At 37.5% G+C, this 19256-nt stretch overlaps 2 protein-coding genes across 4 annotated transcripts; both read left to right on the plus strand.

Moving 5' to 3' along the window:
* The first annotated feature begins 19 nt into the window (after positions 1 to 19).
* Positions 20 to 18529, plus strand: LOC5516217 (dolichyldiphosphatase 1). 2 transcript variants are annotated; one of them, XM_048731558.1, is made up of 8 exons: positions 20 to 176; positions 324 to 424; positions 3540 to 3721; positions 3812 to 3922; positions 5912 to 6040; positions 6636 to 6725; positions 7071 to 7160; positions 17931 to 18529. In XM_048731558.1, exons 1-7 carry the CDS (start codon positions 53 to 55, stop codon positions 7123 to 7125), a joined length of 792 nt encoding a protein of 263 aa, XP_048587515.1. In that variant the 5' UTR covers positions 20 to 52; the 3' UTR covers positions 7126 to 7160; positions 17931 to 18529. The 2 variants fall into 2 exon arrangements, with proteins under 2 accessions (XP_048587515.1, XP_001636352.1); XM_001636302.3 differs by lacking the exon at positions 17931 to 18529 and having other exon boundaries at positions 7071 to 10554.
* On the plus strand, positions 3929 to 18529 carry LOC5498640 (dolichyldiphosphatase 1). Of its 2 annotated transcripts, XM_048731562.1 has the most exons (5): positions 3929 to 4206; positions 13976 to 15048; positions 16686 to 16814; positions 17413 to 17502; positions 17849 to 18529. In XM_048731562.1, the coding sequence occupies exons 2-5, from the start codon at positions 15002 to 15004 to the stop codon at positions 17901 to 17903; spliced, it is 321 nt and encodes a 106-aa protein (XP_048587519.1). In that variant the 5' UTR covers positions 3929 to 4206; positions 13976 to 15001; the 3' UTR covers positions 17904 to 18529. The 2 variants fall into 2 exon arrangements, with proteins under 2 accessions (XP_048587519.1, XP_032219495.1); XM_032363604.2 differs by lacking the exons at positions 3929 to 4206; positions 13976 to 15048 and adding an exon at positions 11946 to 13975.
* Positions 18530 to 19256: the final 727 nt, after the last annotated feature.

The raw sequence follows: 19256 nt of genomic DNA on the forward strand, positions 1-19256 counted from the left end.
CGCGCAAAGAATGTCGGGATGTATTAGCGCAAGGCATTCTAGGTAATTCAAAATGGCTGCCGACGCCACGTTTAAACAGTCGTGCCAGAAATCGCACGATAACCTCTTTTTTGATTACATAGGAGAAAATCCAAACTGGAAACCTGTATCTTTAACACACGTAGAATACCCTAAAGGTGTGTAGACTTTCGCGATCGATTTTTTTCTTTTACAAAATCGTATTTATTTGTAGTCTGTTGCAGAACAGCCGGTATGTTTCTTCATCACTTCAAAGAAATCTTGTTTGTCGTAACACTTTGTTTTGTTTTACTATGCTTTGACAGGCGACCTTGTCGGTCTAGTATTAGCATGGTGCAGTCTTATGCCGATTTTTATCATCGTTTCTTTAATGACTCTTATTGTATTTCGTCGGGAACTACATACGGTAAGTTATAAATAAATACATTAGTTTACAAGGTTAGCCATTTGGCGAAATTCTTCAAATACTGATGATTCAGCGTTATACTGTGTCATGCAGCTGCACAATGATATTTATCAATTTATTTTCCATGTCGTTAATTTTTGTCAAAAATATTGTATAAACTCTGTGGATCCATACCGTCATACCGTTATTTAAATCTGGAGAAAAAGAGTTATTCAGTAACTATAGACCAATTTCTATACTTCCATGCTTCTCAAAAATTTATGAAAGAGCAATATACAATCAACTTATCTCCTTCATTAACAAATATAACATTCTAAATAATAACCAGTATGGATTTAGAGACAAACATTCAACAGTTATGGCAGTTTGTGACTTTATAGAAAAGATATCCTCTTCTATTGATAAAGGCTACAACACTATAGGCATTTTTTTAGAATTGTCAAAGGCATTTGACACCATAAACCACAATATCCTTCTTCAAAAACTGCAATTTTATGGTATAAGAGGAATTCCACTGCTTTGGTTCCAAAATTATCTTTCAAACCAAAAACAATTCGTTAATTATAAAGGTAAGAAGTCAGAAGAAAATAATATAACCTGTGGTGTTCCTCAAGGTTCCATTCTTGGGCCCTTAATATTTTATATAGATTTATGATGTCCCTAATGCCACGGAACTGTTTTCATTTACTCTTTTTGCTGATGACACAAACTTAATTTTCAAATCGGAATCTGCTGAGGACATGGATGAAATTTTAAACTCCGAGCTATTTAAACTAACAGAATGGTATACGAATAAATTATCACTTAACACTAAAAAAACAAACTACATTATATTCAGAAACAGCAAAAGAAAAACGAAACATACAACCAAAATAGAGATAAACAACGAACCAATCCAGATGGTAAATGAAACTGAATTGTTAGGACTCATCATTGATAGTCAATTAAATTGGAAGTCGCATATTAACCATGTCAGAACTAAAATCACTAAAAATGTTGGAATAATGAATAAACTTCACTTTTATTTCACTAAATTTAGCCTAAAATCTTTATATTTTACATTAGTTCATCCGTACATACACTATGGAAACATGAACTGGGCAATTAATTATGACACAAGTTTAAAACGAATATTCCTTTTGCAAAAAAGGTGTGTTAGAATAATAACAAATTCTCATTACCTCAGTCACACTGAACCCTTATTCAAAGAAGAAAGGCTTCTTACGGTCTATGACATTAACACCCTTGAAACTGCATTATTCATGTATAAATTCGACAATAATCAATTACCGGGGACTTTTGATAACTTTTTTAAAAGAAATAATACAATCCACAGCTATAACATGAGAAATTCATGCGACTATCGCACAACTCTTAGAAAAACAAGACGGGGCCAATTTTCAATTTCGTACAGGGGTCCAAAAATCTGGAGCAACCTCACTTGTCAAGCAAAATAATGCAGATCAGTAAATATGTTCAAAAAGATCGTAAAGGACAATATCCTCTCTCAAAAAGCAGCTATTGATTTATAGATATGATTCTACTTTATTTCATCAAATCAGCCACATGTAAATTTAATAATAAGGATTCCTTAGTCAAATCAAGAACATTAATATATATTTTAGTAGAGACGCTACTTAGTCTGCGACAGGGGTCTACACTCATAAGCATTGTGCTTTTAGTAGACTCCTCATCATCACTATTTTTTGCATTATTATCATTATACTATTATTTGGTGAAATAAACTTGATTGATTGATTGATAAAAGTCACCGATGCCTTTTTATGCCTTTTAATTCAGTCATATTTACACCAAGAACTGGCCATGTCTCCTTTATTCCTTTTAATCCATAACTTACATATGTTTACATCTGTTTAGATATATATAATGCAATGATTAAGATAATACATGTGCTCTGATTGGTTTGTTTTGGGCACTTCCATGGCCTGTGAAGGTCAACTGATGACCCATAAAATCATGTAAGGAGAACTTTTGCATTATCAGTCAACAAACCTGGTGGATTCCTAATGTTTGCATTTTAATCCTCAATATTATCATTCTTTGGGTTAGAAAGCAGTTAAATAAGAAACTCCCGACTCTATCCAATAAGAGCTAATACAGATAATACAGAATAATAGAGTGAAGTTTTTTTTTTTTTCAGAATATAAGGCTAAGGTTTTCCGTTTTCAAACTGCCTACATCTACTGAGCATGCTGACTTCCATTTGGATGAGGCTACTACAATTTTTTTAATTTTATTTTGTGTAATGTAAAAACAGGTTTATAAAGAAACATAATGTGTCTCCATGGCACAATAAAAACCATGGCATTTACTCTCACCCTGCTATCTTCTACCCTCAAATTCTTCGAAACAAAAACATTTATGCACAATTTATTTTTAGTTCTTAATCTAGATATTACTTGGCTTATTAGCTATGAAATAATTGATAAGAAAAATATTATTTGCATGATGTTATGGTGTTATGACAACCAAGGTGATTTTGTTTTGGAGAATTTGAGAGCAGAACATTTGAACATGAGAACCTTAAGTTGTGTGCTTCTTGTTTGCTCGAGAATTCTTCAAAGAAACAGCAAGCTTTTCAGGATGTTATGAAGGCACAAAAATTAAGATTTGTTTTAATTCACACAACAAAAGACAAGAAAAAGTGAAATAGTGCACACACGTCTTTACAATGTAAGCGCACACAGAAAATAATTTGAAGACCAAAGACTCTTGCTTGACATTGGGCTGTGTTTGGAGTTTCTTTTTTTACTGGGCCATGTTTCTTCCTCGTATTATTAATGAAATAAAATAAACTAAAAAAAAATTTAGTGATAAAATGCAAAAGTTTGTGGGAATTCACAAGGTTGCTGACTAATGATGCACAAATTCTCTTTACATAATTTTGTTATGAGTCATCGCATGACCTTCATGAAGTTTCGAAACCAATTGGACATATGTGTAAAATCTCAATTATTTTATAATTGCAAATAATAACAATAAATATGTACTTGGTAAGGTATCTATAGTAAACCATTCACACAAAGACTGGTTCTTACCGTAAGCCAATGTTAGCTGGTCTTGGTTTTAAGGAAGATGCCTATTCCCCCTTCAGGTGACAATGTTAGCTGGTCTGTGTATAAATGAAGCTGTCAATATGGTGGTGAAGCACACGCTAGCACAACCCCGGCCATGTGCTGATCACTTATACCAACCCTCCACATTTGGGATGCCGTCTGATCACTCGCAGTTCATGGGATTTTTTGCTGTTTATATGGTTCTGTTTATTTACTGTAGGTAAGTAGATTTCCCATGTATACACCTATTTCAATAAAGGTCCTATCTCTCTTTTATTGACAACTGGTGTTGTTATATCTCATATTCCAGATTACATTATTCACAATCCACAACAATGTGGGACGACTTACTAGACAACCTGTGGAAGCATGCTGTGGCTCTAGGATCTATTGCACTTTCATTAGCAGTAGCATTTAGTAGGTATGTAACCTGTGGAAGTATGGCATGGCTCTAGGATCTATTGCACTTTCATTAGCAGTAGCATTTAGTAGGTATGTAACCTGTGGAAGTATGGCATGGCTTTAGGATCTATTGCACTTTCATTAGCAGTAGCATTTAGTAGGTATGTAACCTGTGGAAGTATGGCATGGCTTTAGGATCTATTGCACTTTCATTAGCAGTAGCATTTAGTAGGTATGTAACCTGTGGAAGTATGGCATGGCTTTAGGATCTATTGCACTTTCATTAGCAGTAGCACTTAGTAGGTATGTAACCTGTGGAAGTATGGCATGGCTTTAGGATCTATTGCACTTTCATTAGCAGTAGCATTTAGTAGGTATGTAACCTGTGGAAGTATGGCATGGCTTTAGGATCTATTGCACTTTCATTAGCAGTAGCATTTAGTAGGTATGTAACCTGTGGAAGTATGACATGGCTTTAGGATCTATTGCACTTTCATTAGCAGTAGCACTTAGTAGGTATGTAATCTGTGGAAGTATGGCATGGCTCTAGGATCTATTGCACTTTCATTAGCAGTAGCACTTAGTAGGTATGTAACCTGTGGAAGTATGGCTCATGGCTTTAGGATCTATTGCACTTTCATTAGCAGTAGCATTTAGTAGGTATGTAACCTGTGGAAGTATGGCATGGCTTTAGGATCTATTGCACTTTCATTAGCAGTAGCATTCAATACTGTATGTAGAAGGCTCATGATGTGGTTCTATAGAGAAATTCATAATCGATGAGGGAATTCCACAGTAAATTTCATGCAAAAAACGATATTGCACAAGTCAGGCAGCATCAAGTGCAATATTGTTTTTCAAGTGAAATTTCACATGGAAATCACGAATTGATGATTAGTTAATTCTTGAATCCTATGGTCAAATTCTTTTTATGGTTGAATAGATTTTAAAGTGCTATTTTTAGTTGGCAAAGAAGCCATTTCTTAGTTGTTATTTTTTACATCAGATCAATCACATTTAGAAAGTTGAATCCATTTTGTTCTCAAGAAAAAGAGACAATGGTTTGATAGAGATATCTTTATTTTCGATGGTACAATTAATAGCTAGATATTTATTGGATTGAGCACAAAGTAATCGCCTCACCAAATCTGTGAGGATTGGTAGTTCTAACCTGAGATGAGAAAATGGACAGATCAAAACAAAAAAAAGTGTGACTTCAAAACGCCTGTCAATCCAAATTAAGAGGAAATCATGACTTCATCCGGATGGGAGGTAAACCTGGAGGTTGACAGCAATGCTAATTGGGGAGTTGTTGAAGTGAGTTCCAGAAATAGACACCTTATTGCACCACCGAGAAACCTGTTGTGGCACAGAAGGATTTTTACCTGTGGTGGGTAGCGACTTCGGTGCCTTTTTCTGGTGTTGTAAGCCTTCATACACTCTTTAAATTCTTGTATTTCATTTAAAATATAAGAACTTTATTTTCATTCATGTTTTTTGTCTTTCTGCAGGAAGAGCAGTTATCTTGGTGTTTTGAATTTTGTCAATGTTTGTGTTCTACTCGCAAGAGTCAAAGGCTTAGAAAGTGTGAATATTCAGACTAATTCTTAAGACGAAAGTTTCTTTCTAAAAAAATTGATTCATCAATACCAGAATTAGTTTTATGAGAACTTTGATTTTCTCAACTTATGTTTGAAAGATATTATTCGCATTGGGAAAAAATTTCTGCTACACCTGTGCTTTCATTGAATTCCACTTTTCAACTATTGAATTCCTCAAAAAAAATCTCACTTTTTTTTTACCAATGAGAGCACGCATAAGAATTTGACTGGGATTCTAGGATATATTGCTTTCATTAGGAGTTTATATGGTTTGACTGAATATATACATTATCATAACATCAGTTAGAGCATCCCACTTTCTGTTAATAGCTTCAGGCATACTATCCTACCATACGCAGTGTCAACCAATTTACCCCCCATTACATGTGGTTTGTTATGGTTTTAAGGGTGTACCTGCGATATCATGACATCAACCAAGTTGCTGCTGGCCTTCTGATTGGTGGAGCTATGGGTGTCGCCTGGTTTATGTTTACGCAGACTGTCCTTACACCCTTATTCCCTGTCATAACAGCTTGGTAAGGTTTTTGTTATCGTATTTTGATGACTTATACCCTACCATATGCAGTGGTTAATGGGTAATGTATAAATGGCCGATTTCTGGTCTCTATGAGAATATTTACAGGCCCATTTACATGAATACTACAACTTTTCACCTACTGTATGTAGACTTGTTTTTATTTCAGCTTAAAGCCGCATTGTCACCAGTTTACTTCCAGTCGATTACGTAACAATCTCCTAAGATTTTTAATGGAAAACGCGAAAAATATTTCAAAATATTGAAAGCAGTGTGTTTATTGGAAGTTTCTTTGAGGATGTGGTTGATAATTTAGAGCGGATGGCCTGTTAAATATATCGGATTTTAATAGATTCTTTTGTCTTTTTACAGTTGAGGTTTCCTTCGGACCTCCGAAAGTAAACTGGTGATAATGCAGCTTTAACTGCTTACAGTATATACTGTATTTTATTTGATACCCATAAATGAGTATTACTGTACAATATATTGATTCTCTAAGAGCAGCACTTTTTTAATTGTTTTATAAAGAGTACATATAATTATTTTTAAATTGTAGTATGTATGTATAGTACAAAATAATTATATTTTATTGACAGGCCAGTCGCTGAGTACCTCATGATCCGTGACTCGACCCTGATTCCCAGTGTCATGTGGTTTGAGTACACACAGTCCCGGGTAGAAACAAGGTTTGTTCTTTTTTTCTTTGTTTCATGCTCATACACATTTACCAAATGCAGGGCTACCATACATGTGTCCTTAAAATGCTGGAAAGTCATGATATTTAGCAATGGCCTTTCCCAGGTCATGGAATATGAATAAAAAGAGATGTGTGACATGCCCAAGCACTGTCCCTTTTGTGTTTATGTGTCCTAGGTATATTTCAAAAAACAGTTCCAGCAACTTATTCAGCACTTACAAACCAGCCAGAAACTTTCTATGCCAAAAAGGGCTTGGCATGGTGGTCCATTTCTGTGTTTATTTTTGGGGTAAGTTTGCCAATCAAAAAATCACAGTTCTGTTGTTCCTTTCAGGAAACGTCAACGGCGAGGTTCTCACAACAGTTATTACAAGTCACACACACAGTAACGATGTTGTGCTGTATGTTGTGCTGTATGTGAGAGGTTGACATGGAAACAAACCCATCCCTCTTCACTAGGCAAGTGAAGAGGGAGAATCAGTGCTTTGATCAGGACCAGGAACTGGTAATTACCAATGACCTGGACACAGCTGCAAAAGTGCCCGCCATAAATATAGTTTCAGTTTTAGTGAAACTAATTGTATACCCTCTTCTCCTCTATGAAGCTAGAGTTATTTTGGGTCATAATTGCTAGTGAGCCAGCACTGCTGTTAAAAACAGCCAGTGGTGTGGCCCAGCAATGTTGGCGCTATTTCTACCACATCATCTACTGTAGAGCTGGGGTAGTTGTGAATTAGTTCGGCAATATTTCTTTTGTTTTGTGATCAGCCAAGAGAAGCGCTGCCAGAAATGTGAACCAATGCTGGCTGGATTCATTTAACTAAATAGTTTCATTTATACCTGTAAAATAATATCCATCACCAAAGTGATGGAATTTGTACCATTTGACCTTAATTGCTTCCATGATTACATGCACATTATACACTTAAGGGATTCTGAATGGTCTGTGTATATTGTAGTCTGCTTAGCAGCCGCTTTAATGCCATGCACGCCTGCATGACACTAAAAGGGGCTGCTAAGCAGACTATGTATATTGTGGACATACAATAAATTTTAAATGACTTTCCATGGAGTGCCTGACTTCCTACTTGATTATTGAAGGCATATCTAGAAATACAATTATACACTGAGGAGGATTCCATTATACTCCAGTGTTCACACATTTTTTGAATTTGTGGTCGTGAAGCTCATGTCAATCAGATAGTACTGTACTCTACATTTTTCACATACTGATTGGTTTGAATTCATTTACTCCACAAAACTGCCAAAGTGCAGGTAGCCTAACCAGCTTGCATCTCACTAGAATACTTTGGGTGTTCCATGGTAGTCTAAAAGATTCATGAATTCAGTGGCACATCCAAGATTTTCAAAGGTTGGCACAATTAATGAAAACTATTTAAGACCTCAATAATTGTGGAAGGACAAGCATAATTTTGTTAAAGGTGGTTTCACTGTACCTTGTATAAAGTAATCACAGTTGAAACACTTTCTGAATTTTGAGTCTCAAAGCTAATGAGCCAGCATTATAAAGATTTTTAAAAAAGGAGCCCCTTTTCTCTGCAGTTAGGGACAAACCACTGGTATTTAGCCAGGGGAGTAGCTGATTCCCCAAAAAAATTCGAGCAAGGCCCAGGCCCTTAAAAAAATTAAGCAACCAAAGACTGGCAGACAAAAATACCACAATTTTGTTGGGAAAATCGAACAGCAAAACTGTCTGGGGAAGAAAAATTCGAGCAAAAAAAGCCACTCCCCCGTCACATATAAAATGGTCGATCCCTTAGCAAGAATAACTCTAGTACCAGAGCCCCTACACACAGATGTCATAGCAAGGACTGGCGCAGGGGGGTGGGACTGAAGATAAATTATAAGACCAAGATCTAGAACATAAGCTTTGTGATAAGGCAAATTATGCCAGGAGATGGTGGTATGACGATAGGCAGGAGCGGACCTGGGATTTCTCAAAAGGGGGGGGGAGAGGTCACTGACCTGAATGAGGGTGTTCCAATATTTAAAACATATTTTGGAACATAGGTCAATTAGTGGAGTTTATCTGTCATGCATTTTGTCTTCTAAAATTTCTGTCTGAAGGAGAGGTTGGGGTGTTTGTCACCAACACCACCACCCTGGAATCCCATCTCCCATGCTGCCCCTTGAATTCTTTCCTTTATGAAAGCTGAAAATGATTATTCTGGAAGTTTGTGAGATGACAAGGGGGGATTATCCTTCCCTTCCCCTCCCCCTCCCCTTCTGACTCCAAATTTACCATGATTAATGTTTTCTATATTGGTGCACCACAATCCCTTCCTGCATTTTTGTAAAACCCTGGATCTTCCTCTGTTCTATCTTGATAATCTTAGATTTGAATCTGAACCAATCAACTTGTGTTGTTACTTGGTTACAAGAGCCCATTTAGCAATATATAGACTGAGTAAAACAGAGCAATTTATTCTTTGATGAGAACTATCTTGATTGCTGCATTAGGTTGTCTCCCACGCAGTTATTCTGCCCTCTGTCACCCAATGCACTGGAGCTCATTGTGTGACAGAGTTCACTTGAGTTCATTGCGTGACAGAATTCACATGATCTCATAGCGTGACAGAGTTCACTTGAGTTCATTGTGTGACAGAGTTCACTTGAGCTCATTGTGTGACAGAGTTCACTTGAGCTCATTGCGTGACAAAGCTCAGATTGACTGCATCAGAGACTATGGCCTAGGTTAATAAGACAATCATTGATTGATTGCATCAGAGACTATGCATTAGATGAATAAGAGAAAATTATTAATGAATCAACACCAAAATGTGAACCACAGTAAATTGAATTTATACTGTTTAACTTGTAATCCTTCCTGGTTATAATTTTAGTTTGTCCTTCTGCAATATCAAATCCTGGGTTGGTTGGAAATGACGATTTGGGAGAAATTCCTTATTTACTGTGATTTTCATTATTCTGCTAACTCTTATAATCTTTCAATTTGACATTTGATGCATTTTAATTGGTCAGCAATTCGCAGACTGGCATAATTGAAAACTATTTCAGTACTGGCCAATAAAAATGCTTCAAAGATTTTGAATGGAATTCATATCATTGTTGAAAGTTCTCAGAATACTGAAAACCGCAGGAACTTCTTATATATAGCTGGTGCAAACCAGCAAATATGATCACAGAAAATTATTATTGATGAAATCACCACCAATAGTATAATGCATGTATCCCATTGATGCTATACACCTATTTCAAAAAAGAAAATGGAACAAAGTTTGGCCAATAATAATGTTTCCTTGTATTTAAAATTCGTTCATTCATTACAAGGACCTCGCTACAAACTTAATTTAGCATCACTGGATGTCATTAACAGATACAAGACTTGTTTTCCCTAATGTAGCCTTACTGAATGTCATTAACAGATACAAGACTTGTTTTCCCTAATGTAGCCTCACTGGATGTCATTAACAGATACAAGACTTGTTTTCCCTAATGTAGCCTCACTGAATGTCATTAACAGGTACAAGACTTGTTTTCCCTAATGTAGCCTCACTGGATGTCATTAACAGATACAAGACTTGTTTTCCTTAACCAGTGGTGTTTGGCATTCATCATTTTCCATTTTCTTATAGTCAAGCTCAATTGAAATAGGTGTATATAGGTACTAAATACGTATAGCATACATGGAGTACTATGTAATATTTAGTTAGACTTTCAGAATTGCGAAAGAGAAAAAAAAGAATAATAAAAGCAAAAATTACAGTTTACCACGAATGTAGTAATACTTCTTTGAAGCAAACAAGAAAATGTGAATAAAAGTTGAAATGTGAGAATTTGTGCTCTTCATAATAACGACCGTCCTGGTAATAGCCTACGTCACACTGGCCCCACCTTTCGCTCGGTCATCCAAAACTAACAAATCAAACTACGAATGATTTCGCGGATAAAAAAAATGCTCTGAATACCAACAAAACCGCCAGCTATGCGGGCTACCCAGGAAATTACCATAATAACAACCTCTAAACGGTCACACTGAACAAAGAAAAAGTATCTTTTGTTCAATGAACCACTGCACAAGTTCAGGCTTCGACGGTGTAGCGGTGGCTAATATATGCAGCTAGGCGCTTCAGTGGTTTTTACCCATGCTTACATGCGGGCTTGTCGCGTAGTCGAAAAACCGGTTGACGACAACCTTCTGTCAAACGACTGTATAACTTGTATTTCGCAGTTGCGTGACCCAGATTGCGTGACAATTGCTCTCCCTAGGAAGTGCTGTGTTGTGTGACATTGTCCCGGTATCGAGGGCTTGACCCAGAAGAGCTACGTTGAAGAAACTATACGGAAACTTCTTCGCCTACGGAATGAACTTTACGTGGTACAGCTACGCGGACAAAACTTTGTGAATAACCTTAACCGGCAGTAATAGCTCGACAAGCCAAGGTAAGTACTTTGTTGACGTCCTTAGGGCTATAAGAAGGAGGTGGTGAGGGTAACGCTCTCACTCGTTGAAAGTTTTGATGAGGAGGGGTTTGGGTTGCAGGAAACTCTGCTATAAAGAGAGATTATGACATTGAGATTCCTCTAAGTACCATAAGGCATTTGTACCAGGTGCAGGGATAGATCCAGGGTTTATTTCCCTTTTTTTGGAATATATAACATTCTATTACTTGAACGCCATTTGATTGATTTGTTTACGCGCCGCTGCACTGTTTACGTAGAACTCACGCCACTTTTTAATTCCTAGGAAAGGAAATCAACAGAGCACATAAACTGCGTTTAGTTGTATCAACTAAATTCTGGTTAATAAACTAACGCGTATATAGAAATGGATAGGCAACCCTTTAAGCACGCCGAAATAAGATACACGCTTTTTCTATAATACGTGATATACAATTCTAACTGGGAAAACAAATACCTCAAAATTTACTGTAATCATGGAGTCTCTTTTTCTCCAGATATCAACGATTAGGGACACAACCCCAACTCCAATACAAAAGAATACACAGAAAGTACCAAAGAATTACTAAAGAGAGAAAATAATAGCGCAATGTAGCTTCGTCACGCAATTAATAAAGCCCTAAACAAAACTGATTTTTAATACCCCCTCTAAAAACGTCTTCTAATATTGAGTGAAAACAATAACAAAGGTGTAGATGACACGAGCCGGCTTTTTAATTTAATCATGGTGATATAAACTGCCTCTCCATCACCCCCCCCCCCCCCCCCCCTCCCTAACAAGCAAACCCAATATACGTATCTACCTAATTCACGTTAATAAGGAAGACTTTTCACTTCTGCCGCTACACATGCATCTTTAGTTCTTCCGCATTCTGCAGCGGGGGGCCCAAAAGGGACTTTTACGGAATTTTCTCCTGTATTTTAGATGTTTCATATATTTACTGTGTTTTTGGCTGCTAAAAGGAGGCGCGGTCCCTCCTAGGCCACCCCCTGGCTACGCCCTTGTTCTGTGGTCTGTAAGCGCACCCTAATGAAATTATTTGACCCAACATTATTGCCTAATACCCTACTATACTGCGCAGAGCTTTCTGTGTCCATTGTTTCCTTTGTCAAATTGTCAGGACGCGACATCTCGCGAAACTTCATATCCGCATTTTTACCAGACCCACTTCAAAGGTGAAACCTTTTTGCTTCAAATGCAACGCTGGGAAGCCTTTTGAGTTTCCAGAGACGATTTTTTTTGCTTGTCGCCCTACTTTATTTATAAATGTCAATTTTGGACGTCTAACACAAATTTGATACAAATATTGAACCACGCGCTCTTCTGAAATAATGCATTTTTCATAATTCCAGATGTCGTCGCAACAAAAAAAATGTATTTTCTAAATAACATAAAACAAGATAAAATTTTCTAAGTGGTGTGGCAAATTAATAGCCCTTTTTCGTTCTAGCCTTTCTGCCGATTTCCCTACTAGATTCGTTCTCTAGTAGCAGACATGTAATGTTTCACGGCTCGGAATATAAAATTGCGTGCCTGCATGTGACCCTTCTTCAAGTGATGATATTAGGATAAGGCGGGGGATTTTCAGTCCCCCCTGGAACTTCCTTCATGGGCACGTCTCCTCTAGATCCTTCCGGGGGGTGCATCATGTCTGGCTGTTGTCCAGGGTAGGTAGTTGTGGTTTGAGTTTGCTGTTGTACACTTCCTTGACCTCGATCTCGTCTCATTCTTCGACGGTAAATCCACCAGATGAAAACACCGACTAAAACTAAAAATACAACGCCTCCTACAACTCCGCCAACAATGGCTGGAACAGGGTCGTAGCATCTGTGTTGACATTTGTTTTTACAGCAAGACAAATATCCAACGTGCAGGTCTTTGTCGTCGTTCAGGTTGCAGTCTTTGTCAACATGGCAGCGATAGCCAACACAAGATGCAGCGAAAACACACTCGCTTGTGCAGCATCACTGATTGTAAGGGCATGTCTCAGCCCTTGATCTACAGAACTGACCATCTGTGACACCAAATCCAAATAATCCCGCACACAGAGCGACTATCAGTAAACAGTGATTCATAATTTCGTCTGTTCGCTATGGTATATCTTACCGGAGTAAAACTGCCGATCATTATTTGTATTGGATATGGATATGCGATCGCAATGGCTCTTGGGATGCCGCACGTTCTCGCCACCTGTCTCCATAAACACTTGGTACATGAAAATGCGGACATGGTTAGCATAACTAAGACGACAGCGACATTTCGTAAAAATAAATGGTTACTTCATTCATTTAATATGCAAACGTGAATATTATCCCGTGCCAGCATTTTGGCGAGAGAAAGAAACACGTTTTATTTACTATCTGTAAATCATTTTATGTTGCATTGCCGACTTAAGGTTTATTCTTACTTGGACGTAAGCGCAAGCGGAACGCACGTAGTTTTCGGACTCTCACTAGAACATAAGCGCAAGATAACGCAACTACTCGATTTTTTTGCGCTTGTGTTAGAATCGATCGAACCGATTCTCGCTTTCGTCTTAGGGAAAACCAACCTTAAATACTTCGCGTCCGCTGGCTTCTATTGGCTGAGCGGCCTTTCGGTTTGATGACGTCACTTTTGATTTGCGTATAGAATGCGTGACAGCAGAGGGCTGTCCCAAGATCCCTGGGGGACGAAGCTACTTTGGATTCTACATTTTTATTTTCGGGTAATGGAGAAGAAGACCGCAAACTTTGCCATGTTTATGGCATGGCTTTAGGATCTATTGCACTTTCACTAGCAGTAGCATTTAGTAGGTATGTAACCTGTGGAAGTATGGCATGGCTTTAGGATCTATTGCACTTTCGTTAGCAGTAGCATTTAGTAAGTATGTAACGTGTGGAAGTATGGCATGGCTTTAGGATCTATTTCACTTTCATTAGCAGTAGCATTTAGTAGGTATGTAACCTGTGGAAGTATGGCTCATGGCTTTAGGATCTATTGCACTTTCATTAGCAGTAGCATTTAGTAGGTATGTAACCTGTGGAAGTATGGCATGGCTCTAGGATCTATTGCACTTTCATTAGCAGTAGCACTTAGTAGGTATGTAACCTGTGGAAGTATGGCTCATGGCTTTAGGATCTATTGCACTTCCATTAGCAGTAGCATTTAGTAGGTATGTAACCTGTGGAAGTATGGCATGGCTTTAGGATCTATTGCACTTTCATTAGCAGTAGCATTTAGTAGGTATGTAACCTGTGGAAGTATGGCTCATGGCTTTAGGATCTATTGCACTTTCATTAGCAGTAGCATTTAGTAGGTATGTAACCTGTGGAAGTATGGCATGGCTTTAGGATCTATTGCACTTTCATTAGCAGTAGCACTTAGTAGGTATGTAACCTGTGGAAGTATGGCTCATGGCTTTAGGATCTATTGCACTTTCATTAGCAGTAGCATTTAGTAGGTATGTAACCTGTGGAAGTATGGCATGGCTTTAGGATCTATTGCACTTTCATTAGCAGTAGCATTTAGTAGGTATGTAACCTGTGGAAGTATGGCATGGCTCTAGGATCTATTGCACTTTCATTAGCAGTAGCATTTAGTAGGTATGTAACCTGTGGAAGTATGGCATGGCTTTAGGATCTATTGCACTTTCATTAGCAGTAGCATTTAGTAGGTATGTAACCTGTGGAAGTATGGCATGGCTTTAGGATCTATTGCACTTTCATTAGCAGTAGCATTTAGTAGGTATGTAACCTGTGGAAGTATGGCATGGCTTTAGGATCTATTGCACTTTCATTAGCAGTAGCACTTAGTAGGTATGTAACCTGTGGAAGTATGGCATGGCTTTAGGATCTATTGCACTTTCATTAGCAGTAGCATTTAGTAGGTATGTAATCTGTGGAAGTATGGCATGGCTCTAGGATCTATTGCACTTTCATTAGCAGTAGCACTTAGTAGGTATGTAACCTGTGGAAGTATGGCTCATGGCTTTAGGATCTATTGCACTTTCATTAGCAGTAGCATTTAGTAGGTATGTAACCTGTGGAAGTATGGCATGGCTTTAGGATCTATTGCACTTTCATTAGCAGTAGCGTTTAGTAGGTATGTAACCTGTGGAAGTATGGCATGGCTTTAGGATCTATTGCACTTTCATTAGCAGTAGCATTTAGTAGGTATGTAACCTGTGGAAGTATGGCATGGCTTTAGGATCTATTGCACTTTCATTAGCAGTAGCATTCAATACTGTATGTAGAAGGCTCATGATGTTGTTCTATAGAGAAATTCATAATCGATGAGGGAATTCCACAGTAAATTTCATGCAAAAAACGATATTGCACGAGTCAGGCAGCATCAAGTGCAATATTGTTTTTCAAGTGAAATTTCACATGGAAATCACGAATCGATGATTAGTTAATTCTTGAATCCTATGGTCAAATTCTTTTTATGGTTGAATAGATTTTAAAGTGCTATTTTTAGTTGGCAAAGAAGCCATTTCTTAGTTGTTATTTTTTACATCAGATCAATCACATTTAGAAAGTTGAATCCATTTTGTTCTCAAGAAAAAGAGACAATGGTTTGATAGAGATATCTTTATTTTCGATGGTACAATTAATAGCTAGATATTTATTGGATTGAGCACAAAGTAATCGCCTCACCAAATCTGTGAGGATTGGTAGTTCTAACCTGAGATGAGAAAATGGACAGATCAAAACAAAAAAAAAGTGTGACTTCAAAACGCCTGTCAATCCAAATTAAGAGGAAATCATGACTTCATCCGGATGGGAGGTAAACCTGGAGGTTGACAGCAATGCTAATTGGGGAGTTGTTGAAGTGAGTTCCAGAAATAGACACCTTATTGCACCATCGAGAAACCTGTTGTGGCACAGAAGGATTTTTACGTGTGGTGGGTAGCGACTTCGGTGCCTTTTTCTGGTGTTGTAAGCCTTCATACACTCTTTAAATTCTTGTATTTCATTTAAAATATAAGAACTTTATTTTCATTCATGTTTTTTGTCTTTCTGCAGGAAGAGCAGTTATCTTGGTGTTTTGACTTTTGTCAATGTTTGTGTTCTACTCGCAAGAGTCAAAGGCTTAGAAAGTGTGAATATTCAGACTAATTCTTAAGACGAAAGTTTCTTTCTAAAAAAATTGATTCATCAATACCAGAATTAGTTTTATGAGAACTTTGATTTTCTCAACTTATGTTTGAAAGATATTATTCGCATTGGGAAAAAATTTCTGCTACACCTGTGCTTTCATTGAATTCCACTTTTCAACTATTGAATTCCTCAAAAAAAATCTCACTTTTTTTTTACCAATGAGGGCACGCATAAGAATTTGACTATGGGATTCTAGGATATATTGCTTTCATTAGGAGTTTATATGGTTTGACTGAATATATACATTATCATAACATCAGTTAGAGCATCCCACTTTCTGTTAATAGCTTCAGGCATACTATCCTACAATACGCAGTGTCAACCAATTTACCCCCCATTACATGTGGTTTGTTATGGTTTTAAGGGTGTACCTGCGATATCATGACATCAACCAAGTTGCTGCTGGCCTTCTGATTGGTGGAGCTATGGGTGTCGCCTGGTTTATGTTTACGCAGACTGTCCTTACACCCTTATTCCCTGTCATAACAGCTTGGTAAGGTTTTTGTTATCGTATTTTGATGACTTATACCCTACCATATGCAGTGGTTAATGGGTGATGTATAAATGGCCGATTTCTGGTCTCTATGAGAATATTTACAGGCCCATTTACATGAATACTACAACTTTTCACCTACTGTATGTAGACTTGTTTTTATTTCAGCTTAAAGCCGCATTGTCACCAGTTTACTTCCAGTCGATTACGTAACAATCTCCGATGATTTTTAATGGAAAACGCGAAAAATATTTCAAAATATTGAAAGCAGTGTGTTTATTGGAAGTTTCTTTGAGGATGTGGTTGATAATTTAGAGCGGATGGCCTGTTAAATATATCGGATTTTAATAGATTATTTTGTCTTTTTACAGTTGAGGTTTCCTTCGGACCTCCGGAAGTAAACTGGTGATAATGCAGCTTTAACTGCTTACAGTATATACTGTATTTTATTTGATACCCATAAATGAGTATTACTGTACAATATATTGATTCTCTAAGAGCAGCAATTTTTTAATTGTTTTATAAATAGTACATATAATTATTTTTAAATTGTAGTATGTATATATAGTACAAAATAATTATGATATTTTATTGACAGGCCAGTCGCTGAGTACCTCATGATCCGTGACTCCACCCTGATTCCCAGTGTCATGTGGTTTGAGTACACACAGTCCCGGGTAGAAACAAGGTTTGTTCTGTTTTTTCTTTGTTTCATGCTCATACACTTTTATCAAATGCAGGGCTACCATACATGTGTCCTTAAAATGCTGGAAAGTCATGATATTTAGCAATGGCCTTTCCCAGGTCATGGAATATGAATAAAAAGAGATGTGTGACATGCCCAAGCACTGTTCCTTTTGTGTTTATGTGTCCTAGGTATATTTCAAAAAACAGTTCCAGCAACTTATTCAGCACTTACAAACCAGCCAGAAACTTTCTATGCCAAAAAGGGCTTGGCATGGTGGCCCATTTCTGTGTTTATTTTTGGGGTGAGTTTGCCAGTCAAAAAATCACAGTTCTGTTGTTCCTTTCAGGAAACGTCAACGGCGAGGTTCTCACAACAGTTATTACAAGTCACACACACAGTAACGTCGCTCTTGGGGCTGTATGTGAGAGGTTGACATGGAAACAAACCCATCCCTCTTCACTAGGCAAGTGAAGAGGGAGAATCAGTGCTTTGATCAGGACCAGGAACTGGTAATTACCAATGACCTGGACACAGCTGCAAAAGTGCCCGCCATAAATATAGTTTCAGTTTTAGTGAAACTAATTGTATACCCTCTTCTCCTCTATGAAGCTAGAGTTATTTTGGGTCTCAATTGCTAATGAGCCAGCACTGCTGTTAAAAACAGCCAGTGGTGTGGCCCAGCAATGTTGGCGCTATTTCTACCACATCAACTACTGTAGGCTGGGGTAGTTGTGAATTTGTTCGGCAATATTTCTTTTGTTTTGTGATCAGCCAAGAGAAGCGCTGCCAGAAATGTGAACCAATGCTGGCTAGATTCATTTAACTAAATAGTTTCATTTGTACCATTTGACCTTAATTGCTTCCATGATTACATGCACATTATACACTTAAGGGATTCTGAATGGTCTGTGTATATTGTAGTCTGCTTAGCAGCCGCTTTAATGCCATGCACGCCTGCATGACACTAAAAGGGGCTGCTAAGCAGACTATGTATATTGTGGACATACAATAAATCATTTTAAATGACTTTCCATGGAGTGCCTGACTTCCTACTTGATTATTGAAGGCATATCTAGAAATACAATTATACACTGAGGAGGATTCCATTATACTCCAGTGTTCACACATTTTTTTGAATTGGTGGTCGTGAAGCTCACGTCAATCAGATAGTACTGTACTCTACATTTTTCACATACTGATTGGTTTGAATGTATTTACTCCACAAAACTGCCAAGGTACAGTAGCCTAACTGGCTTGCATCTCACTAGAATACTTTGGGTATTCCATGGTAGTCTATTGTTTATTAATGACATTTCAACATCTATACAATCTAACCTTCGTCTATTCGCAGACGACTGTGTATTATATAGAGAGGTAGCTTCATTACAGGACTGTCAAGCTTTACAACAAGACCTCGATCGTTTATCTGTGTGGTCAAAAACTTGGCAACTTAAATTCAATGTTTCTAAATGTTATCATTTAGGAATTACTCGAAAGAAAATACCTGTTAAGTTTACTTACTCCATGGATGGAAAACGTATAACCCAAGCATCTTCTACCCCCTACTTAGGAGTAACCATCGCTGATAATCTATCATGGAACGAACACTGTGATAACATCTGCAAAAAGGCAAATTCTACCCTTGGCCTTTTGAAACGCATTCTATCTGGTTGTTCTCCTGAAGTAAAGGACTCTGCCTATAGAACACTTGTTCGTCCTAAATTAGAATATGCCACCAGTGCATGGAATCCATA

Source organism: Nematostella vectensis, chromosome 8, assembly GCF_932526225.1.
Source record: "Nematostella vectensis chromosome 8, jaNemVect1.1, whole genome shotgun sequence".
Classification (NCBI taxonomy): Eukaryota; Metazoa; Cnidaria; class Anthozoa; order Actiniaria; family Edwardsiidae; genus Nematostella; species Nematostella vectensis.

Coding starts and splice junctions, on each gene's coding strand:
- LOC5516217 (XM_048731558.1), top strand. CDS start 53: ATGGCTGCCGACGCCACGTTTAAACAGTCGTGCCAGAAATCGCACGAT. Junction 177..323: donor ACACGTAGAATACCCTAAAG/GTGTGTAGACTT, acceptor ATGCTTTGACAG/GCGACCTTGTCGGTCTAGTA. Junction 6,726..7,070: donor CAGTCCCGGGTAGAAACAAG/GTTTGTTCTTTT, acceptor TGTTCCTTTCAG/GAAACGTCAACGGCGAGGTT.
- LOC5498640 (XM_048731562.1), top strand. CDS start 15,002: ATGGCTTTAGGATCTATTGCACTTTCATTAGCAGTAGCATTTAGTAG. Junction 15,049..16,685: donor TTAGCAGTAGCATTTAGTAG/GTATGTAATCTG, acceptor TATGGTTTTAAG/GGTGTACCTGCGATATCATG. Junction 16,815..17,412: donor TTCCCTGTCATAACAGCTTG/GTAAGGTTTTTG, acceptor TTTTATTGACAG/GCCAGTCGCTGAGTACCTCA.